Consider the following 25,192-nt stretch of genomic DNA (forward strand, 5'->3'; position numbering starts at 1 on the left):
CACTTAAATTCCACTGTAGTAATTGCATAACTACCCTTGCTTATACTTTTTCATTGTAAATAATCACAGAATTAACCAGGTTGAAAAAGACCCTTGTGATCATTGAGTCCAACCTATCACCTGATACCTTCTAATTAACAAAACCTTGGCACTAAATGCCTCATCCAGTCTCCTTATAAACACCTATAGGGGTGGTGACTACACCACCTCCTGGGGCAGCCCGTTCTGGTGCAAATCACTCTTTGAAGAGCTTCTTAATGTCCAGCGTAAACCTGCCCTGGTGCAGTTTGAGACTGTGTCCTCTTGTTCTGTCAATGATTTTGTGGGAGAAGGGAGCAACCCCACCTGGCTACACAACTTACTTTCAGGTAATTGTAGAAAACAGTAAGTTCTTCCCCGAGTCTCCTTTTCTCCAGACTGAACAACCCCAACTCTGTCATCCTTTCCTTGTAGGGCTGTGCTCCAGGCCCCTCACCAGCCTTGTTGCTCTTCACTGGACACATTCCAGCACCTCAACATCTTTCTTAAACTGAGGAGCCCAGAACTGGACACAGTACTCAAAGTGTGGCCTAACCAGTGTTGAGTACAGGGGAAGAATAACCTCCCTCGTCCTACTGGCCACACTGTTCCTGATACAGGCCAGGATGCCTGGATGAGGCACTTAATGCCATGGTCTAGTTGACTGAATAGGGCTGGGTGCTAGGTTGGACTGGATGATCTTGGAGGTCTCTTCCAACCTGGTTGATTCTATGATTCTGTGAAGGAACTCATAGTTTATGCAGTTCTTGTAAGAGATTATGACATAAGATTTCTATTTTTCTTCTTTTTTCCTTGTGTTAAAACTTTTTATGACTAAAAATTTTCTGCAGTTGTTGTATGGCAGTTAGTCTGAATTTTGCTCTGCTTTCAATGTAATGATATATTAGCACATCTAAAAATACTACATTTGTTTTGCTGTACAATGTCAGAAGATCTGTTAGTGCACCTGCAACCATCAATCTTAGATTAAGTTGTTCAGGTGAGTTAATTCAGTGCAGTGCCTTCTGCTTTGTCAAAACAATTTTTAGTTCAGGATTCAAATATTTCCGTATTTGCTGATTTTCTGTATTGTTCACCTATCTGGCAGCTGCATTGTACAGGGAAGTACCTCATGATTTAATTTCTAGTAGTTGTTTTAAATGTCTGGAATAAAAAAAAGGTACGGTTAGATTTTGTTATGTTTAAGTACTTTGTAAAGTGATTTTAATGCTGTATTAATGGTGCTACTCTTAGATGAAGATAAGGCAGAAGTAAGCATATTGCTTTTGGTCAGCTGACTTACATTACATTATTTTGCAGAAGATTGTTTGGAAAATTGGATAGAGTTCAAATTGCTGACATGGTTTATACAGATGGGAAAGAATAGGCTAATATTGCACCTAAATAGAGAATGAAGTAGTAGCCAGTTTATAAAATGTCAGACAGCTTTTTAGCCTGAGATGGTGAATCTTTGTGTGATGTTAGATTTGATTTTTTTTGTGGTGGATTTTTTTTCCAGATCATGTAGAGATTAGAACCCCCCAGATTGTACTTCATATATGCCAGATAACCTTGCAGTGCAGAACAACTGTCTTTTGAGGTGGTTTAACATCTGCTCAGTCTGATATATTGTTGCTCAAAAAATGTTTATTGATTCAGGTATGAATATATTTTTTAAAAATACTTTGAAATTCACCATCTAGGTGTTCTGTTGTATCTCTTCCCTCTCCTCCTTTTCTCCTACACACGGAGCTTTACAGAATTGTTCAGTGTATTGACTTATGAAATGGGAAACCTGCTTACCTGGAATAAATGGGTCATTTGATACTGGCTGTTTTTTTTCCTGAGCCTTTCTTATTTGTAGGATTAAGCAGAGAAACTGTAGGATGCTTAGTTTTAGATTACTGGAGCTACAGTAACATAGCCATATGTGAGGATGATTAAAGTGCAGATTAAGCTTGGAATGGAGGAGGTTTTTTTAATATCTGCATCTATTTTACTTATTACTGTATACTTCCAATGGGTCACAGATACAATCATGCTGTTTAAATTAAGTGACAGTGTTCTGGAACAAAATTCTGCTGCTTACATATGCGTTCTATGATAAAAGCACAGATTCTTTTCTTCTTCCTGTTTATAATCTCACAGTTCACTACTCCTTCAGACAGAGAGATGTTCCAAGGTCTCAAGTGTACTGAATTTCAGTAATTGTCCATGAAAATGTAATTGTGGCTACTGATACTGACCTTCAGAATTTTAGTATAACTGTTTGCTAGCTTCAAAGCTGCATGTTCAGGGTATTTTATTACTTTGTCAGTGATATAAACACTTCTCAATTTCCTTTCCATTATCCAGCTGTAGTTTAGAGCACCTCAGTAATTGATGTACAAAGCTTAAATCTCTGCTGTCTTGCTTGCACTGTGTGAATGCCAGCAGTGTGCTCTTTAGTTATTTGGTTGCATAACTTTTAGTAACCCTGGCAGTCTACACTAGATATGTGATTGTGGCTCTTAGAGATCGGATTTAAAGCTCGGATGTGTTCTGTGCTGAAAACAGCCTCTATAGGTTTAAACGGTTGCACTGATAGTAGCTGCTGTCTGCTGCTTTTGCTTGCAGGTTGCCTGGCTGCATAGAGGAACGGGAGAAGTGCTTAATTTTGTGCCTTTCGCATTGATGCATGAACGAAACAGTGGTGGGGAAGAAGGTCTTTTTATCACCAGCAGCAGGGCTGCTAAGCAGAGTCTGCAAAGTCTGACATTTTTATATTCCTCAGGTTGTGAAAGAACATTCTTTTAGGATATTGAAGTATTTTCAGTACTGTGGTGTACTTGGAGAGCCTGCTGTCCAGCTGAGAGATAACAGAGTGAGTTCTCAAGGTGTGCCGGGTCAAGACAGCAAGAGTCTCCCCAATTAATATAAGGGATGTGGAGAGGATATACCAGCACTCCAGATAGATAGTGTGGGTGGGGCACTGCAAATCCTGGTATACAGCCAGGTTGATCTGGGAGTGAATGTGTCACTTGTGACCACTGTGATCATTCCAACCACACGAAGGGCCAGAAGGAGGAACCAAGAAATTACAGACCTGTCAGCCTGACCTCCGTGCCAGGCAAGGTGATGGAACAGGTCATCTTGAGTGCCATCACAAAGCACCTACAGGATGGCCAAGGGCTCAAGCCCAGCCAGCACAGGTTTAGGAAGGGCAGGTCCTGTCTCACCAACCTGATTGCCTTTTATGACCAGCTTACCTGCCTGGTGAATGTGGGGAAGGCTGTGGATGTAGTCTACCTGGACTTCAGCAAAGCCTCTGACACCACAACAGGCTTCTGGCCAAGCTGGCAGCTCATGGCTTGGACAGATTCACTCTGATGTGGGTCAAGAACTGGCTGGAAGGCCGGGCCCAGAGAGTGGTGGTGAATGGTGCCACATCCAGTTGGCAGCCAGTCACTAGTGGTGTTCCCCAGGGATCAGTGCTGGGCCCAGCCCTATTCAATATCTTTATTGATGATCTGGATGAGGGGATGCTGGCATCAGTAAGTTTGCAGATGACAGCAAACTAGGAGCAGGTGTTGATCTATTGTAGGGTAGGATTGCCCTGCAGAGGGACTAGACAGGCTGTATGGGCAGAGGCCAATGGGACGAGATTTAATAAGGCCAAGTGCAGGGTTCAACACTTTGGCCACAGCAACCTCAAGCAACCCCAGCACACCTTGGGTACTTTGTCCAGTTTTGGGCTCCTTATTCCAGAGATATGTTGAGATGCTGGCATGTGTCCACAGAAGAGCGATGAAGGTGGTGAAAGGCCTGAAACACAGGTCTGTGAGGAGAGGCTGTGGGATCTCGGCTTGTTTGGCCTGGAGGAGGCTCAGGGCTGACCTCATTGCTGTCTACAACTACCTGAAGGGACAGTGTAGCCAGGTGGGGTTGGTCTCTTCTCCCAGACAACCAGCAACAGAACAAGGGGACACAGTCTCAAGTTGTGCCGGGGGAAGTATAGGCTGGATGTTAGGAGGAAGTTCTTGACAGAGTGATTGGCATTGGAATGGGCTGCCCAGAGGGGTGGTGGAGTCACTGTCTCTGGAGGTGTTCAAGAAAAGCCTGGATGAGGCATTTATTGCCATAGTGTAGTTGACTGGCTAGGGCTGGGTGCTAGGTTGGCCTGGATGATCTTGGAGGTCTCTTCCAACCTGGTTGATTCTATGATTATGTTTTTGGTTCAGGCTTACTTGCCAGAAACTTTCTGAGTATAGGTTGAATCCTTCCAGTTCACTGATACCCAGAGAGCCTGCCCAGTGACACACTGGAGAGGGACTCTCAGAAGTATGACCTGGAAAGGATGGTTTTGTTGAGAAATCTTAACAAATCTTCGCACAACTTTCACGTCATTGACTCTGTTTTGTAATGCACACTGTTACCTCAGAAATAAAACCTAAACCTGGAAAAGCTACATGTAGAGGAGTTGTGCTATTCAGCTTCGACACATATCTTTTCGCTGCTACCTTACAGTGGGCTTAGCTACCTTTTTGTTTCCTTTGCGTTCCACACATTGGTGGTGCTTTGTTATGCTACCTCCCAAAGACAAACTCCTAACCTGCATCTTTGGATACACCATGCATGCTTAATCTCAGCCTTTTCCTAGAAAGCAGCACTATGGCAACTGGGTTGCACATAACCCAGAAATGGAGTTCATTGTAGTTCTGAAATCTGCAGCTTGTTCGTGGATACTGGAAGTTGTAACTTTGTCACTACTGGCTCTCTTCTGACAGTGGCTGTAAGAATGGTTGTAAAGATGATGCATGTAACTGTAGACATGTTTGTTCATATAAAGTGTTTCCTCATTAATTGACTTCAAACCAGAAATGCAGAGTAATGTTACAGGGTGTGGAGGGAAAAGCAAGCAAAAATCCAAAAATTACTCTGATTCATGTAATTGCTGTTTGCTGGTCTGTGTCAAAAGCAGAGGGGCAAAATGGTGATCACTAATGATACCGTCTTGGAATGAAGACTGCTGCATATAGCTTAAATGTAAGCTCTGCCTGCCCTTCCCCCAGGTACTAGTCTGGAAATTCAAGGTTGTATATTGAGGGTTCAGCTTATATTATGTACCACTACAAAAGCATGTAGGCATGGGCACTGAAGTGTATAACTGGCTATTGTGCATAGAGGGGGGATAATGAGCTTATATCCAGGATCTTGTTTACATCTGGAATAAAACCTCACGTTCTCAACATCTCTTAATTCTTCTACTTGCCTACTCACAAGAATGGAAACTTTAGTAAAAGTTTTGGAAAAAAACCCAACAAAATCAGAACAAATGAAAACATTAACTAGGATATACGATTTCCCCTCAGAAAAGAATGAGTTTTATTCATTGATCTTCTTGTTATTCTTTTGCAGTGAAATAAATGCCCGGCTTGATGCTGTGTCTGAAATCCTGCAATCGGAATCCAATGTGCTTGGTCAGATTCAAAATCTTCTTTCTAAGCTGCCAGATATAGAAAGAGGCCTCTGCAGTGTTTTTCACAAAAAGGTATGCTCGTAATTACCCTAATTTATTATTTCCTAAATGGTATAGAATCATAGAATCAACCAGGTTGGAAGAGACCTCCAAGATCATCCAGTCCAACCTTTCCCCCAGCCCTATCCAGTCAACTAGACCATGGCACTAAGTGCCTCATCCAGTCTTTTCTTGAACACCTCCAGGGATGGTGACTCCACCACCTCCCTGGGCAGCCCATTCCAATGGCAAATCACTCTCTCTGTCAAGAACTTCCTCCTAACATCCAGCTTATACTTTCCCTGGCACAACTTGCCTTAATTTGTTCACTTATTTTTAGCATGTTTGCTTAAAACTGTTTTCTTTTTATCGAGGCTGAGCTTGAGATGATAAAGGGATCAAGTTTATAAAAAATATTTTTGCCTTATGGTAGAATCTTGGTTTTGTTATTCTCAGTGATATGCTGATGGAAATGCCTGAGTAGAGTTCTAGAACACAGCATTGCATTGCTAACAGGAAAACTGTAGTATTCATGATTTAGTGGCTGGATTCAGTGAGATGGGATGGGGCAATGGGGTCCTTGTGCCATAAATTATTTCTGTTCAAAACAAGGCATTACAATCTATATGCTTATCTGAAATCACACTTGCAAGTGGAACCACTTGGCTGCAGTTAGCTATTTTCAAATGTATGTTAGTTTGTTTATAAATTCTGTAATTTGGATCTCACTTGCACATTTTAATAAGAATTACTTGTAGTGAGACACTGACAGTTCTTAGTTGAAGTAGATTAATGTGCTAATAGCACCTGTGCAGTACTTCGTGTTCTTCTATTTAACTGTTATGTTTAGAGATTTCGACAGTTTGTTTTAGATGAAAGAATGAGTGAGTAGTAGAAGGAGAACAAAGTTGTAATTTCTTTGGATGGTACAGCACAAAGGATTCCTCTCATTGAAAACACAAAACTTCGTTTTCTATAATTGTCAAAGTCCTGGTGTGTTGCAGTGTTAGTTACATGGAAAGACTTGCATATTTCAGTATATGGACGCAGAATTCCACCCATAATGATGCTTATGCAAAGAGGGAGTTTATGCCCCAACTGCCACATCTTCTAAAATGTGCTGTATCTGTTTGATCTTTTTTTTCCCTTTAAAGCAACTGTCCAGGAATTGGATAATTCACTTTTTAATGACGCAGCTCATTTTTGGCAAAGTGAGATATGATGAGGTTTTTAAGGGTGTATATGTATTTCACAGCACTCTGACAAGCTTCCATTGCTATCCTGTGCTGCAGATTTCTTCAGGTATCCCTTTGCATTGTAGGACTGCTTACCTTTCTCAACCTCATAGCTGTCCTTTAGGTAGAACCTTTCACAGGCCTTGGATTTTTGTGTGATTTTCAGAGCAAGATGGTGATGTGTTTTGTCTTAATAACAGCAATTGTGCATGAAGATGTGCTTAGTGGATCAAATGTAGGAAAGAATTTGCAGGAGGAAGTGCTTTAGTGGAATCATTAAGGATAAATGAGGGGGAAAAGCTCCACAGATTCACTTTACCAGCTTGTCCTGCTAAAAATCTAGTTTTGTCATCCACAGAAGAACACTGTGGACAGTACCCAAAGCATTGACTAATCTGTGAAGACCTCTAGAACTTTGAGGAGATGACAGCATCCCTGAAGGACAGGGTCTGTTTTGAATAAAGAATCAAAAGCAGACTCCAGGAAAATGATTCTGCAGTCTAGACAGACAGTAAATACAGAACACAAGGAAAGATGTCTGCAAAGCAAGAAGAGTCAGTAACTGGAGTAATTGGGTTTTATAATTTCCCTCCATTCCCTCATAATATCTGGTGAGTGCTGCCTCTTCACTTCCCACTATGCAGCCTTTCAAGTTCTGTTAATTTCAAACATCCATCTCCCACAGGCTCAAAGGGAGGTTCTGTGCAATTTCATTCCCATTAAGGGATCCAAAATTGTGTGGAGTGCACTGATGGTTTAACTACAGGAATGGGGTTGCTAATTCAGTGTCAACTGCAGGAAAAATAGGTAAATGTGTTGTTTCATCCTTCAGGCCCTTTAGACTTCAATGACAGTACTTAAGGTGTGTTTCAGAAAGATTTCTAAAGTATACAGAGATGGCTAGACTGTTTCAGCCATTCCAAACGTCTTCCTTTCAGATTAGCCATTGTAGAATTTGTATTATGCAATGCACTTTGCACCAGTAACCTCTAGAGGAGACCGAATAAAAATAAGGCAAACTAACACTGTTTTGGAACTGACTTGGCAAGGCAAAGCATACTTATGGATGCTTTTCTGGTAAATACTATTATATTTTCCTGATTTGGATGTTACTTTTTGGGATTTAGCAAGTCTCCTAATGATTCTTATCTGGTAGCATCATTCAAATTATTAGTCTGACCCTCTACAAGTTCTTGTTACCACAAACCCAAAACACCGTAAATTGTTGCTGATCCTACCCTGAAGTACTAGCAATCTGGAATTAGAACAGCATTCTTCTAGTGTGGATTAGGTATTACTGTGGAGGTCATATTACCAGCTCCAAGTTTGTCCCAGCATGAAAACAGGACTATGAGAATGTTTAAGGAGATGAGCAGTGTTACTGTTGCTATGGAGAGTGGAATTAATACAAGGACTGCTTGTTCTTCTCAGTTCCTGCAGTTCCAGCACCTGACATCCTGCCAGTCTGGAATGCTTGTCAGCAGCAGACTGGCCTAACCTTTCTCCATGGCAAGAGAAGGATGGCTGGAGAGGACCTGTTTAATGACTTCTTGGTAGCATTCAGAGGCTGACTTCAAAAGGAATCTGAGATGAAGGGGATGTCATGTCTGGAGTTTTGTCTAAGAAGTGAATGAAACTGATACGGAAGACACATTGGCTCAGTGTCCTCCATAACCAGTTCAGTCATGCCTTCTAGGCCTTGGAGAGAGCCACCAAATAATAGAATAGGCCATTTGCATTTCTTTTTGTGCTATGCATCTCATTACAGTAAGAAATACGAATGGCAGGACCCTATCTATTTTTGTATTTGTTAAACGGATGACTGTTTAGCCTTGCCTTGGAGTGCACAGAATGGCGAGAGCAATCAGTGACCTGTGCTTGGACAGGTCTGAAAAGCAGCGCAGAGTAAACATGCCATCAGTACTTCTAGAAATGTCCTACGGGGCCATCCTGAGGTTGCTTGCTGGTTTTATGCCTGGTTTTGTGCAGTGTGTTTCAGAAGATAAATATTTATACAGGCTTGAACCATAAATGTTTGTCTTATTTGCACTTTTTGCTCAATAAACATTATTTTTTTACAAAAGCTTAGTCACCAAAGGAGACAGGAATCATCATAACAAATGGTCTTTGAATTTAAAGAACAGATTAAAGTGTAGCTGTTTCACTGAACTCTTACATGAGGAGTGAGGTCAGTAATGAAACCTTTCTGGGACATGCTGTAAATCACAGAGTCACAGAACAATATAGGTTGGAAGGATACTCTGGAGATCATCTAGGCTAAACCCTGTGCCAGAGCAGGTTCACCTTGAGCAGGTTGCACAGGATGGCATCCAGGAAGGTGTCAGATGACTCCAGGGGTGCAAACTCCACTATTTCTCCAAGCAGCCTGTTCCAGTGCTCCACCGTCTTCAAAATTAGGAAGTTCCACCTCACTTTTAGATGGAATTTTGGTTTGTTCTGCTCCTGACTTGACCCATAGGCTCTCCCTTACTCAAATATCCTCAAAATTTGCTGCAGTTGAGGAAAAAACAAGGTTCAGTTCTGAATCAGGCTCTAAAACTTACCAGGCTCACCTGTGCAAAAGAAAGCAGGCAGTTGCTACATGGTGGCTATTTGCTGCTTGGCCGTTAACAGCCTTTTTGTGGGGTTTCCCTTTCATTTTTGCGGGGAGTATCTCACTACTTCACTTTCAGACTCTTCAGAGGAGAACGGTGCTGCACAGCTAGGTGCTAAGTGTTCAGAATCTTTCACAGAAGTTTCCCTGCCAGAGTGACACTGAAAATACCTTTCCCGGGAGGTATGTTTGATAGGTCGTTGTAGATGGTGTGACTTTTGGAGGGTGCAGAGAAAACTGTTGTGTTTCTAATTTTTCTGCTCTTATTAAATCAGTACATGTTACACGTGTCCAGGAAATTAGTTACTGTTTGTACAGAATGTTTGAAATAAATTCTCCCCTGAGCAGAATCTATTGGCGATTTCGGCTAATACAGATATCATTACTTTTACATTTTTGCATTCTATGATAACAGCATACACATATTGTATATACTACTCATATTTTAAAGAATTTGCATCACACCCGTGTTTGGATTTGTAATTTAAAATGCTGATTTAAGCAAATTATTCTTTGTTAGCTGATTAATATAGATAATGTCATAACAGGAAGACATAATAACCTTAAAATTAAATACCTAATTTTTCTTAAACCAAAAATGTGGTTTTAGTATAGTGAGCATCCTAAATGTAGCTATTACAGTTTGAAAGGAATGATAAATGTATGCTGCATTTCAACTCTTTGTATGTTGTTTTTGAGGGATTTTTAATTTTTTTTTTTAATTTTTAAATGCTTTTAACTCAGTGGTCAATGACTGTCAGCAGTGGGTGTCTGTAAGTCTGTTTCCATCAGATCTAAAGTGATTTCATTAATACAAACAAGGCCAAATTGCTTTCAGTGTTGTTTGAAAAGGTTTTAGACCTGACGTACTTCTGTGGACCTTCTCAGTGGCAGCCACACTGTATTCAATACAGTGGGATATCCTGCTGGTTGAAACGGTTGTTTGCCATCACTGTCAGCTCTGAGATTATTGGTCTAGTGCCAGAGAGGCTGTATCTGTCATTGATGGCATTTCAAAATTAGACTTCAAAAATAGCTTTGAATAAGCTTGTGAGAATCTTCTGTGAATACAAGACTATTAATCCTGCTTTATGTAAACCATTTTTACTGTATATTAAGAGCTTCTAATGTATAACACATTTATATATCTTTTGTAAGGTTACTTGGATTTAAGTGGAATTAGTCCCACTTCAGTGGAGCCCAGATTTTTTGGAGTTGTTTTTATGCATCTGTTCCGAGTTATCTGTTTGCTTAGTAAGGCATTTCTGCAGTGCAGCCGTTAAATTTTAGACTTGAAGTCCTGCAGTGTTACTAAAATCAAGCCAAGGGATACAGTCATACTCTGTATAAGCACAAGAAAGGCATGTTCACCCTCTTTCAGTGGAACGCTGTGTTTAATAAAGTTGTTTGCCGTAAAGCATGATGAATTTACCATTCTCCAATGGCACTGTAGACTGTATCTCACAATAGAATCAAATAAGTTTCAACTCATTAGGTGACTGTTAAAATGTATAGGTATGCTGGTTTGGAATATTTTAATGAGAGAAGTTAGATCATTTGCTGTGAAAAGAAAATAGTAGTGATGTCTGTGTCACCCATTGGTTTTGCTGAGAGACATAAATGTAACAATAACAAAGTCTCTTCCCTTCTTTGGTTTATGTGCCTGGCTACATCCTGTCTTCACTCCTCTGCATGAAACCTATGTAACTCGATCTAGTAATTTTCTTGTAACCTCTTATCGTCTTTGGCAACTCACACCTGCTTATCTATGAATTAATCACTTAAGCTGTCAAATGAGAGTTTATTTTTGTTATTTCTGCAATAACAATGAGTGGGGAAAAGGAGGAAGTTGGTTTGGAACCCTCCTGGGCAGTCTCACTGTTCAGGAGGGGTTTTGAATTTCTGTATTAGAATCATAGAATCTACCAGGTTGGAGGAGTGTCGTGGAGGGGATTTCTCTATTCCTCCCCTGTTAGGGGGAGGTGAGAAATTAATTTGAGGCGGTTTTGATTTTTTATAAAATTATTTATTAAAATTAATATTTACAAATTTATACCACCCCTAACCACTATGAAATCCGGTTTGTTGCAAGTTTATGAAAATAGCTTGGGATATATTTACAGGGATTGATTATTAAACGGGAATATCAAATTATTAACAATTATTGACAGCGAGAAATATTTTCATAGGCTTAATGCCTCTTAACCACTCTAGTGTTTGCCCAGCAAGGGCTGAAACTGTGTGTGCTCTTTAGGTAGAGATAACTTATATTACAAAGGTATCAAAGCTTACTTAGGTGTGCTGCTCTTGAGTATTAATCATTAATCACCCTCCCGGGAATCTGTCTCAGCGTGTGCCCAGTATTTGGGGTCTTGGTATAGCTGGAATCTGTCCCAGCTTGCAAGGGGAGTTGATAAAGTGTTCCCAGTCTCTGGGGTAACAGTATTTCTCTAACCTTCTCTCCTGGGGTGATCTCTGCCTTGGAGCTGCAGCTTCTGGATGCTGTGTGTGTCCAGGGATGATCAGCTGGCAGGAATTTCCCAATGCAGGAGAAGGATTGGTCCGTGTAGCTTCTGACACAGTCACGCAGCTACCAGGCTGCATTCGTAGGTTTGCAGACAGTCTGAGGGTCTGCTGGGCCTGGGTCTTTCCAGACTTACAGTATAGCTGGCAAGCAGGTCTGTGCCGTGCTGCAGGGAGATTTAACTCCACAGATGAATCAAGATAGCTCTAGGCTTAGGCAGGGGGTCTCGGCTCCCCATATATGTATGGTGCAGGCATGAATGTGCTCTGCTTCTCAAAGGGCTCGCAGGTAGCTTGGCTGTGCCTTGAGATCAATGCATGAAGTCTGACCCTCTGTAATGCTTGCAAGTGAGTCAGGCCTGATCTTGTGTCTAGGCCATGCAAGCTGGGTCAGGGCAGCAGGATGCTGCTATGGATCACAGCTGAGTCTAAGTGCTCTACACTTCTCAACTGGTAAACAGTCTGGACCGTCTGAACAGACTGAACACATGGTGCTGCTGTGCACCCCCCTTTATAGGCTCTGGGCCGAGATTTGTGGCTCGTTGGACATCTAAAATGACCAATCAGGTTGGCTGTAAGACAAACCTTGCCCCAATAGGCAGTAGAGACATGCCTGGACCCTCCCAATAGGGGATTACCTGCCCGGACCTCAGGGGCACACGGGCTGGGTGTGTGTGTGTTACACAATTTGTTTGCTGCCTCGTGGGTCCTGGCAGAAGAACATGTCTGGGCATGTAGAGGCGTGGTGAAGCCTCAGTTTTGGGGCTGCTGCCCCTCCAACACAAGGAGACCTCCAAGATCATCCAGTCCAAACTATCCCCCAGCCCCATCCAGTCAACTAGACCATGGCACTAAGTGCCTCATCCAGTCTTTTCTTGAACACCTCCAGGGACAATGCCTCCACCACCTCCCTGGGCAGCCCATTCCAATGCCAATCACTCTCTCTGGCAAGGACTTCCTCCTAACATCCAGCCTGTGCTTCTCCGGCACAACTTGAGACTATGTCCCCTTGTTCTGTTGCTGGTTGCCTGGGAGAAGAGGCCAACCCCCACCTGGCTACAACCTCTCTTCAGGCAGTTGTAGACAGCAGTCAGGTCCCCCCTGAGCCTCCTCTTCTCCAGGCTAAACAAGCCCAGCTCCCTCAGCCTCTCCTCAGAGGCTTTGTGTTCCAGGCCCCTCACCAGCTTTGTTGCCCTCCTCTGGACATGTTCCAGACGTTCCAGCACCTCAATATCTCTCTTGAATTGAGGGGCCCAAAACTGGATGCAGTACTCATGGTGTGGCCTGACCAGTGCTGAGTACAGGGAGAGAATAACCTCCCTTCTCCTACTTCTAACTTGTGTATAATTTGTATGTAATTGTAAATACTGTGTACATATGCTTATAAATATGTGCTGTGCTGTAAATAGAGCTTCATTTTAACTTCCAGACATCTTGAGTTAGCCTGGGGATTTCAAGTGTGTGGAGGGAGAAACTCCTGAACCAGCACAGTAGGCCATGAGTTGCCAGATGCTGTGAGAAGATTCAGCATGTCAATTAAGTACCCTTTGAGAAATCTCATTATAACTTTGAGATTTGTTGTTTCCAGCCCCTGCCTCAATTCTTTTATAGGTGACATTGCCCTGAAATCTAGTTTCCTTCTATGCTTGAAGCCTCACCTTTGCCAGTCTCACCACTCACACTGAAGATCACCTCATGTGTTCTTAGATATTTAAATGTTTTCCTACCCTCATATAGATTGTGTAATAATTGAGTGCCTATTCAGTTCCTTTTAAAAAGAACAATTGTTAAAAGCTCTGACAACCAAACACCACCTGTTCAAATTACGTATTTTTTTCTGTCCATATTGCTCATTCTCCTGTTCTGGATATTGCTTTACTATGAATCACTTAATATTGTCTTGTCAGGGACTACTTTGCAATCTCATGTGGCAGGACTTCAGCCTTTGCTTCTCTCAGTACATTTTGTAGTCAAGGGAGGTCTTGCAGAGTTTTATCCTTCGTCTGTATCAAGGTTAACGATGATAATGCAGTCAGTTACACTGTACTTGACTTTGAGCCCAAGCTCAGATGGTAAATCTATCATTTGTTTCCTTTGTGCTTCGGCTTCAAATGCCATTGACAGATTTACTGCTTTATTATTTTGTTTTATGCCATTGTCAGAGCTTTTACAAGATAGAATAAGTATGTTCCGAATTATCAGAAAGATTGATAAATTGCAGCAAGTGAAGGAGCTGAATAATAGTTTTTGTTTGGTTTTGTTTGTTGTTTTGTTTTGGGGTTTATTGCTTGTTTTTTTTTAATGAAAGAAGATTTAAAACATTGTAGGTTGATTAAACTGATTAAAGGAGAGTAGAAGATTTAGAGATATTTCAAGGGTGTCAAAAGCAAAGGAGTTAACTTAGTGTAATAAGAAAGAGTATAGATAGAGATACTACAATGAATTTAATCAAGGGGAAATTTAGGCTATCTGATAAAACTTTCACATTATGGTAATTATTACTTTATGGATTAATTTCTGAAAATAAGTGGTGAGCACAGTCTCTTGGAATATAAGGGCTTGAGAGCAGTAGAAAAAAAATGGGCAATGGCAGATAAACTGACGAGTGAGTGTCTACTATCCTAAATGTCCATGGATCTGAAACAAGATGAACTTAGTTTTTTCAGAAACATTCAGAACATAATCTTTCTGGCTACTGTGAATGTTATGAAATGCAGCAGTTGCTTATTGCTTATTCCTTTAGTCAAGTATTTACCAGCCTCACCTGTCTGGTATGACAAGTTTGGATTTTCAGCACAAAGTTGTGTTTCAGGTTAGTTGGAAGAGTATCTGACAGGTACTGGCTTTACAAAACTCCAGCTACATTTATTTCTGTGGTTGGATGCATTTTAAAATGTGCAGTATTTTGTTGTTGTTTGTTTAATGTAGTATTTGTGATAGAGTAAATCTGTAAACACAGCAATTAACCAATTAACCTCCCTCCCCCCCCAACCCCGATTTTTTCTTTCTAATCTTACTGTTGTGATTTACTTAGAACTTCTGGTGTCTATAGTGTGTTGCTAAGTACGTTTGATAGAGAGTTAGGTGTATTTTTATTCTGTGATTACACAGCATGGTCTTCCATCACTGGTCTGACTAATGACATGCATTTAACGGGAAAAAGCTTAAGTCTGTGTCTGGAGTGTGCTTTATCTTTTTAATGTTTTCTGAAAGACTCTATTTAGATGGCCTTCAGGTTCTGAAGGGGTATTAGGCATTGCAGAGCAGCCTTACATATGTGGGGAAGGAGAGAAAGTGTTCCTTTCCTGTCCAGTATTTTTGTTAATACTTGATTCCCAGTTCATGTACAGAAGTTTTGGGAGGTAATTACAGAACAGATGAGACAATTGTCTTAGTTCTTGCATAAGGGTGTGTGAAGGAAAGAGAAATACAAGTTTACCTCTGGGGGAAGCTGGAAAGGGGAAGGCATGGCAAAGTACAAATGTAGACATCTTTTGTGAAATAGTAATTCACCAAAGCCTTTATGTTTTGCAATCAGTATTGTACTATTCACCATAAAATACTGACCAGAAATTAAACTACAAACTGTTGCAAGGTTAGAGGACAGAGAAAATGCAGAAAGAGAAGGATGCGCCACACAAAGAATATTATAGAAAAGGCACTCAGTATCCCCTTCCTTCCATCCTCAGGTGAGGAAAATACTTTTTTCGAAGTTGACTGGTGGGGGGAATTCAGAAGGCTGAAGAAGGAATGTTTCTACAGAGCAGAAGGATATGAAAAAAAAATCTGCATAATTATTTATAGACAACTTTTTTAATCCTTCTGAAATGGAAATCCTGGAGTCCCACTGATTTCAGCAGTGGTTGAAAGCATTAAGTGTCTCTTAGGACCAGATTTCCATTTTGTATAAAAATATAGTTTAACACAAACTTAGTTCTGTCAAGACCATTTTGGAGGGGAGCATTGATATTACTTAACTTGTAGGTGTGGAGTGAGTACCCTATGTAACTGAGAGTTGAGTGGGTCAACTGAGTTGGGGTTCTGAGGGAACTAGGAGTGTGGCATGTGTTGTGCTGTTCTGTTAGGTTGTTAACTGCTTGCAAAATCCTGGCCCAGGCTGCAGACAGTTCTTGAAAATGAACAAAAGGGAACAAACTGTGTTGGTGCCAAAGAGCACATGGAATTTAACAGCAAAACATTTGAGTTGTATCAGAAATAATGTTAATGGGTAAAAGAAAAAAAAAATCTTTTTCACAAGTCACTGCTTTTGCTGCAAAGCTGCCTTAAGAGAACCAATATTCTTCCACTCTGTGGGTACTATGGAGGAAGCTCTAAAAGTGCTGTGCCATTGGCTCTGGTCTGGGAGATTCAATGATACCCCCAGTAACTACCTAAAAGATAAGAAAATCTTAACTATAGTGAAGAGAAGATGGAAGAAAAAGTCTGGGTTAATGTGTTCTTCTTGGTGAACTCATCACTTAGACCTGTCAGTAACCATCCAGAGGCTGAAGCTGACAATATTTACAAGCACTTTCAACAGTGACTGCTGTTTTTGCTTTCTGTGCTTGGTTTGTTTGTTTGTGTTTGGTTTTAGTTGTTGTTTGGTGGGTTTTTTGTGGGTTTTTTTGTTTGTTTGGTTAGTTGTTGGTTTTTTTTTTTTCTTTCTTGTGTTCCTGTTCTCATATTCACCCTCTCTGTGCCTGACCTCGTCTTTCCAAACCTTCCCTTGTCAGAAGAGCAGACTGGGGGTTCAGAAAACAGCATGTAGAAACACAAGACTGTATGGACCAGTTGTCCTCATAAAATTACTCTTTTTTTTTTTTACTTTTTGCATATTGTTAACCCATTTTCCCATTATTTCTGTGCTGCATTTGTGTCAAAATCTCAACCCAGCAACAGGAATATTTGAGGCCAGCTCTTGACTGATTCTTAACAAAGTGGTTAAAACAATTGGAAGGCTTTGCTGACATTTTGAAAATGTGGTGAGATGATGCAGTTGTGTTACAGGCCATATAGTTTAACTGAGCTTTGTCTCTTTTAAAAGGTAGAAAACCCTATAGGATTTAATGAAAATATAATGCATTATAATGATTCGGACATTGCTTCCCTTCTCAGTGCTCAACACAAGAGTTCTTCTTGATAGTCAGCACCCTGTCTCGCCTGAACTTGGAAATTCAAGCTCTCATTCCAGTAATACATTCTCATGTGAAAACTCCTCTACTACAAAATGCACTACTAGAAATTCCAGAACTCCTCTCCCCAGTGAAATATTATTTAAAGATCCTTAATGAAGAAGCAGCCAAGTAAGTAATAAAAACATGGGAATCTCTGTCCCTCATTTGCTTTCTGCCTAAATGTATTCAGTTGTGTGAATGGTGCATCTTGTTGTAATATATCTTGTTTTTACAGTTTTAGGGCTTTTTGTTTGTTTTCAGACTGCTTTTAGTTAAAGCAGAGGTTGTTGTTTTCTGCACCTTATATTATTCTTTTCAAGTTAAACTAAGCAAGCATTTTGGCTAGTGGGTGTCTGCCTCAGTCTGAATAAATTCTTGAAGGTTTTTTCAGTAGGTTTGGGGAGTGAATTTAGAGCAAAATATGTTTTGCTCATGTTAATTTGTTTAACAACTTCTAATTTTTTCTTTTAATGGAGAAGATACTCTATTTGAAGAGAGACTTCACCTTTGTAGAGCTGTCAGAAATATGCTGTGTACTGTTACTGTGAAAACTCATCAAAGCTTTAAGAACCTCCCATTATTTAATGGTGTTTAATGGCTTTGAAGACTCTAGGCAGCTTGTGTGGTTTGTTCCCCCTTCTGGGGTTAGTGCCCTGTTCATGGGCTCCCTCTAAAGAATGACTAAATGGGCATGTGCCTCAGGCTCTGAATTTGATTAGACTTTTCCTTGCAATTGCCATCCTGCAGTATTGGAGAGGTGAGATGAACGTATGTCAAGTATTTGCCCGTTTTTTGTCATCTTTCCTTTGTTGAGCCAAGAAAAAAAAAAGTAAATGAAGATGCTAAATTGGGATGAATATGCATTATAAAGGAGACTATCTTTAAATAATTTGCTGTGTTTGTTTTTTTCTGAAGAACTGTTGCCTCCGTTGCTACCCTTAGATCCCAGTTTTATCCACAGGAAGACGAAGACAGAAGTTTTAAGATGCAGAATACTAAAGTGAGAACATGAGTTTACTAAGTGAGAGACATATAAGCAACCATTCAGGAGACAGAATACAGGAAGAGTACCCTTGTGGACAAGAACGTCATAGTCTTTCATTAAAGAGTATAAACTCTAGCAAGGGTTTGTCAAGGTGCTAGGGATAGAAGCAGTCTGAGCACCCAATGTGTAGGAGCATGTATCAGTTTCTGGTCTTCTTCCAGTGTAGATTTTTACACATGTTGAAAGGACATTCTGAACGCAGAATTAGTATCATCCAGCTTTATATCAATTTCATTCTAAATTTACCTCCTGTGAGAAAGTTTTATTTAACTTTGAACTCTTCCTTGTGTAATATTACGAGATATAACCTGTTGTGGTACACCTAGAGATTCTGTGATGAAAGATGTGGTAGATAGCTTAATGTGTAGGGGCAGAATAGACTTTTGTCTTCAGAAAAGACTGAAAATAAATGTCCCTTTTATTTGCACAATCTTTTTAATCTTCTTCCAGCTGACATTTAAAATCAAAGAAATTGAAGAATTAAAGCCTAGAGTTTATTTGCTGCTGAATTAGAGACAAATGTAAGGTGTGTAAATTTAGATACTAAGAACAGCAAAAACACTCTCTATCCCCATTGGACCGGTGGGATTAAGAAATTTCTACTGATAGATAGTATCAAATCACAGTTGGGGCAGGTTATGGCAAAACAGACTGTATCTTAATTATGCCAGATTTTCAATTTAAAATACAGATTTTTTTTAATTGTCACTCTGTTGATGATGGCTAGAATAGTATACAAACCTAAGGTACAGTGTTAAGAGTAGAAGATACTATCACTGATCATAGAAATCATAGAATTGCAGAATGTTAGGGGTTGAAAAGGACCTCCAGAGATAATCAGGTCCAACCCCTCTGCCTAAACAGGACCTCCTAAAGCTTGCCATGCAGGAACATGTCCAGGTTGGCTTTGAAAGCCTCTAGAGAAGGAGATTCCACAACCTCTCTAGGCAGCCTGTTCCAGTGCTCTGTCACCCTCACTATAAAGAAATGTCTCCTCGTGTTGAGGTAGAACCTCCTCTGTTCCAGCTTGTACCCATTTTAACTTGTCCTATCACTGAGCGCCACTGAAAAGAGCCTGCCTCCTTCCTTTTGACTCCTGCCCCTCAGATAATACAATCACAATGAAGACTCATGTACTCACATGCACACTATAGTGCATCATGTCTTAACTTTATTATGTGTTGTGGACAGAATCCTGTAGTGGTTTTCGAAAGTATCTTTCTGCTCCAGGGAAGTTAGAGTTTATTTTTTAAACTGTCAAGTTGGAAATTTTTGGTAGGCATTACATAGCAGTGTCTTCACAGTCAGCTACTGGCTACTAGTGATCTTTTTTTCCCCCTCGCATTCCCATGGAAACAGTCTGATTAACAAAAATGTGATTCCAAAGATTAGTATCGTATTTTGAAAGTGCATCTTTACCGTCAGTTATATAATAACTACATCCATGTAACGCAAAACCAAAGCACAGCTTCACGTTATCTTTCTGATCACTGGCTCTGGTGGTCGTTTCATTCTTGGACAAAGGGGTTATCAGAGTAGGTGGATTATTAGACTTTTTTATTATTTCCATGTTTTATTACTTTCTTTGCTAATTACATGCTCTCCAAATATTAGATTTCAGGGTAATTATGTAATTAACTGGTACTTTTGTATTTTGTCTAAAACACAAATGTGTATTCCAATTAACTTAGGGCTGATTGCACTGCTTTTTATTGTTTTCCTGATACTTATTAGGATAAGTTACATTTTTATTATTTTTCATGACAACCATATTTTTAGTAGCTTGTCCAGCTTCCCCATTTTAAGCAACTGACATCAGTTCCAGATTTCAATCCTGAGCTGAAATAATACAGCTGAAACAATCCTATGGTTCTTCAACGTTGAGACTAGAAAAGAACATTGCTTTGCGTGTATTAAAAAATAAATCTGGTTAACCTTCTCTTGAGAAAAGAAGGAATTGAGCATCTCCTCTACAAAGAGAGACTGAGAAACCTGGGGCTATTTAGTCTGGAGAAGAGAAGACTGAGAGGAAATCTGATCAGTGTATACAAATATATGAGGGATGGGTGTCAAGTGGATGAGGCCAATCTCTCTTTTTGGTCAGTAGCAGTAAGACAAGGAGCAATGGCAACCAACTTGAATGTAGAAGATTCTACCTCAACATGAGGAGAAACTTCTGTGCAGTGAGGGTGATGGAGCACTGGAACAGGCTGCCCAGAGAGGTTGTGGAGTCTCCTTCTCTGGAGACTTTGAAAACCTGCCTAGGTGCATTCCTGAATCAACTACCCTTGGTGATACTGCCTTGGCTGGGAGGTTAGACTCTATGATCTCTGAAGGTCCCTGCCAACCTCTAAAGTTCTGTGATTCTGTGATACTCAGAGTTAACTCCTGATCACATTGTGCTTTGATGAAGGGATTTTTCTTTGAAATTGTCATGAAAATCTGCCTAAATCTGGCCAACCTCTAAATATGTGAAAAATCATAGAATCATGTAATTTATGTTCCTGTTGTGCAGAAATTACCTAGGACTTCACCTTCAATCACGATAAAGGTGATGTCAGCTCTTGAGATGCTCCAGGCTGAGACAGCAATTGCATTCCAGAGTTTAGAACTGAGACAGAAGAGAATAATGTTTCTTGTGCTTCCTTTTCTTGCTCTGCTCCACTTGAAGGAGCACAAACAGAAAGCTGCAGGCTGCACATTTAAAGACAACAAAAAAGCGTCAAGTCAGTAGGATTTGATATAGAAGAAGAAGCATAGTGTTGTGGAGTAGAAAGGGACAGAAATAGACCAGTTTTAAATACACTGGAGGAGTGGGTATCTATTTTAGTGTAGCCTCCCAGAGTTCCTATAGGAAGTGCCTTTCTGTTCATGTAGTGTGTGTGACAGCTTTCTCTAAATATGCTGTAACATGCTCAAGTAACAAAAACTGTATTTAGAGAGGAATAAGCTAAAATAAATTAGAATAACCAACAAAAACATGGACATAGCCAGTAGAAATGAGGAATAAATTTCTGGACTTACTGTTGGTGGTTTTTTTTTTTTTCTTTTCTTTTTTTGTTTGTTTGTTTTTTATGCTTCTTATGTATAGGACTGGAGATAAAACTCAGTTGTTCAAGGACCTTACAGACTTCCCTGTCATCAGAAAGAAAAAGGAAGAGATCCTGGATGTGCTTTCTAAAATCCAATTGCATTTGCCAGATATTCGTAAGCAGATTAAGAAACCTTCTGCAGAGTATGTAACAGTTTCTGGTCATGAGGTAATATGTTATCTGTTATATCTGAATGTGCCCTTGCTTGTCTGAAGAACAACTTCAAAGTTAGACTTCACTGCAACTCTCTTCATTTCACATGACACTTGATGAGGTCACTGACTCTTCTTGACTATAATCTCTTGTACAACTTCAAAGAATAATTTTGTGACAGTGTCAGATTTTTTAGTTAAGTCAATTACTATAGTGATTTAAATAACACAAACACATTAGTGCAGTTGAACTTGATTCAGTAGTGCTTTGCTTTTCTGTATTTGTAAAACCAGTTTCATTCTTCCAAGATTAACTGTGTGGCTATTAAGTCCTGAAATGTTCACAGAGAACCAGGAAGCTCAGCATTAGATTAATTTGAAGAGTGGTAAAATAATCTGCGTTACGACTGTAATTTGTAAGATGGGAGAGAAAAGGTACAGTGTTAAATAATTAATTAAACACTGGTTTATTTCTAATTCTTAGAAATGGTGTTTGCAGAGTGGAGCTTTTGTTTGCTAGGTGCTGTGCAAATGTGCGCAGACCACATTTCAGCCAGCTCAGAATTTCAGGGCACGAAAGATGACAGATCCTGCCAGATTTGGGGTGGAACTAGAAGGAGCAGGGAGGTAGCACTATTCAGCATTGTCCTTTGGGAACCAAGAAAGTAGGATGATGGGGAGAACTCCACAGAAGAATGGGAAAAGAATGGAGTTAGGAAACTGAGAGTTGGGGGTGCAAGAGTTGGATAAGTGAGGACAGAGAGGAAAAGAGCCAAATGGAACTAGGAAGATGAGGAAGACCCAGGAGATTGCAGCAGGAAGCAGAAAGACAATGCTGAAATTCAATGGCAGCATGAGAAGACATGAATTAGATAAAGGTAAAAGCATTTACTGTATTTCTTTTTATGGTGTAGCTGGGAAGTGGACATATGGCTCAAGAGTTAGACAGGTTGTCAGCATGGATGGTGATGTCCAAAAAGAAACATGAATGAGTGCATTTGAGTATTGTGTGAGGAAGGGAAAAGCCAGGATTTAAGAGATTTTTCTCAGAGATGCTAGATTACAGGTGACTGATTGGGGGGTGGTGGGGTGTGGTGTGTGTGTGAAGAATTTGACTTAGAACTATAGTCTTTTTTTTTTTTGGAAAAGACCTTCAGTCATCAACCTAAGACCACCACATCATTAAGCCGTGTCTCAAAATGCCATGTCCACATGTTTCTTCAACACCTCCAGAAACGGTGACTCCACCACCACCCTTGTCAGCCAGTTCCAATGCCTGACTACTCTCTCAGTAAAGAAATATTTCCTAATACCCAATCTAAACCTCCTCTGGCACAGCTCAGGCCATTTCCTCTCATCCTGTCAGAGTGTCTTGATCAAAGAGTATAGAGCATCTGAAGAAGCATTCAAATGCGAACTGGACAGCGGAATTTCAGAAACCAGCAGTCAGTACACACGTTTGAAAGGAGGCCTTTGTAGCAGGGGAGTGTTCAGAAACTATTGCAGATAGATCTGTCTTGGTTTAATGAAAGGAGCTTCAGAGGCTGGGGATAGCTGTAACTGAATTACATCTGATATGACTGTCTCAGAGACATCAAAAGATACAGCAGAGGAAGGGTTAGAGAACATGAGGACATGAAAGATCCTGAAGGAATGGGAGTAATGGGAAGGGAATTGCATGAAACTAGCAGAGTGTAAGCATAACAAGAGTCTCTGAGTTGAGGTCTTTCTTCCTCAGATCTCTATGACATATTCTTGTGCTTTTACAGTGTTCAAAGGTGTCTTGACAACAGACTTGGGGATAATAATGGAACTATAGAATGGTTTAGTTTGGAAGGGTTCTCAAGGATCATCCAGTTCCAACCCCCTTCCATAGGCAGGACACCTCCCACTAGAACAGGTTGCTCAAGGTCTCATCCATTCTGGCCTTGAACACCTCCAGGGAGGGAGCATCAACAACCTCCCTGGGCAACCTGTTCCAGTGTTTTACCACCCTCACTGTAAAGAACTTCTCCCTAACATCTAGTGTAAATCCCCCCACTTCAAGTTTAAACCCATTATCCCTCATCCTGTTATTACAAGACCTTGTAAATAGTCCCTCCCCAGTCTTCCTGTAGGTCCCCTTCACATACTGGAAGACCACTATAAGGTCTTCTCAAAGCCTTCTCTTCTCCAGGCTAAAGAGCCCCAGCTCTTGTAGCTTGTCTTCATGGCAGAAGTGCTCCAGCCCTTTTGAGCCTCTTCATGGCCCACCTCTGGACTCGCACTAACAGCTCCATGTCCTTCTTGTGTGGATGGAGGAACCTGGGAACTACAGACCCATCAGCCTGACCTCAGTGCCAGGGAAACTGATGGAGCAGGTTATCTTGGGGGTGATAAGAGCACACCTGAGGGATGGCAAAGAGCTCAGGCCCAGCCAGCATGGGTTTAGGAAGGGCAGATCCTGCCTCTCCAACCTGATCTCCTTCTATGATCAGGTGACCTGCTTGGTGGATGTGGGGAGGCCTGTAGATGTGGTCTATCTGGACTTCAGCAAGGCCTTTGACACTGTCCCCCACAGCAAGCTGCTGGCTAAGCTGTCAGCCCATGGCTTGGATGGCAACACTCTGTGCTGGGTTAGGAACTGGCTGGAGGGCCGGACCCAGAGAGTGGTGGTGAATGGTGCCACATCCAGCTGGTGGCTGTCACTAGTGGTGTCCCTCAGGGATCAGTGCTGGGCCCCATCCTCTGATCTGAATGAGGGCATGGAGTCAGTCATCAGCAAGTTTGCAGATGACACTAAGCTGGGGGCAGATGTGACTGAGTTGGAGGGCAGAAGGGCTCTGCAGCGGGACCTTGACCACCTGGACAGATGGGCAGAGTCCAATGGGATGGGGTTCAACAGCTCCAAGTGTAGGGTGCTGCACTTTGGCCACAACAACCCCATGCAGAGATACAGGCTGGGGTTGGAGTGGCTGGAGAGCAGCCAAACAGAGAGGGATCTGGGGGTGCTGATTGATACCTGTATAGGGTTAACACTCCTGGGGGAGTGACCCTGAACCTGACCCTAGGGGTCTTGGCCCCTCCTCAGGGGTGGGCCACACTCCAGGTGATGGTTAGCCCACTCCCCCCACTTCCTGTGGTATAAAAGACAGGAGTTCTCCTGTCTCTTCCTCTTTTCGCCCTCTTTCTCCCTACCTGCGTTCACGAACACACACACACACTGATACTGCATACCAGCCACGAGGCAGAGACACCATCACACTACTCGGGTTGTATCCATCCCTGTTTTGTATTTTGCTGTTTTCCCTTCCTTATCCTTTGTAAACTCCCCTACCTCCAATCCCTTTTTCTAAGTTATTGTTAAACTTTTCCTTTTTTACTTCCAAATCGAGTGAGATTGATTTATTGGGGGTGTCCCTACCTCTTATCTCTCTCCCTGTCTTTTGGGGAAAGGAGGGGGAGGAGGGGAGGGCACTCTATAAACTCTAGAAAATTCTATAAATTGTCATTGGGTCTACCAAATTTATAAGAGTCTCTGGGAACTTGCATTTGAACCCAAGACAATACCCACCTGAACATGAGCCAGCAGTGTGCCCAGGTGGCCAAGAGAGCCAGTGGCATCCTGGCCTGCATCAGGAATGGTGTGGTCAGCAGGAGCAGGAAGGTCATTCTGCCCCTGTACTCTGCACTGGTTAGACCACACCTTGAGTACTGTGTCCAGTTCTGGGCCCCCCAGTTTAGGAAGGACACTGAGATGCTTGAGCGTGTCCAGAGAAGGGCGACGAGGCTGGTGAGAGGCCTCGAGCACAAGCCCTATGAGGACAGGCTGAGGGAGCTGGGGTTGTTTAGCCTGGAGAAGA

At 41.4% G+C, this 25,192-nt stretch overlaps 1 protein-coding gene across 1 annotated transcript in view; it reads left to right on the forward strand.

The window, feature by feature from the left end:
- MSH3 (mutS homolog 3) overlaps window positions 1-25,192 on the forward strand; it is a 140,996-nt gene that overhangs the window by 73,400 nt on the left and 42,404 nt on the right. The window contains exons 13-15 of the mRNA XM_064176566.1: window positions 5,416-5,548; window positions 17,003-17,190; window positions 21,198-21,366. Of these exons, the coding sequence (XP_064032636.1) occupies window positions 5,416-5,548; window positions 17,003-17,190; window positions 21,198-21,366 (490 nt within the window). The remainder of the gene's footprint in view (window positions 1-5,415; window positions 5,549-17,002; window positions 17,191-21,197; window positions 21,367-25,192) is intronic.

Source organism: Pogoniulus pusillus, chromosome Z, assembly GCF_015220805.1.
Source record: "Pogoniulus pusillus isolate bPogPus1 chromosome Z, bPogPus1.pri, whole genome shotgun sequence".
Lineage (NCBI taxonomy): Eukaryota > Metazoa > Chordata > Aves > Piciformes > Lybiidae > Pogoniulus > Pogoniulus pusillus.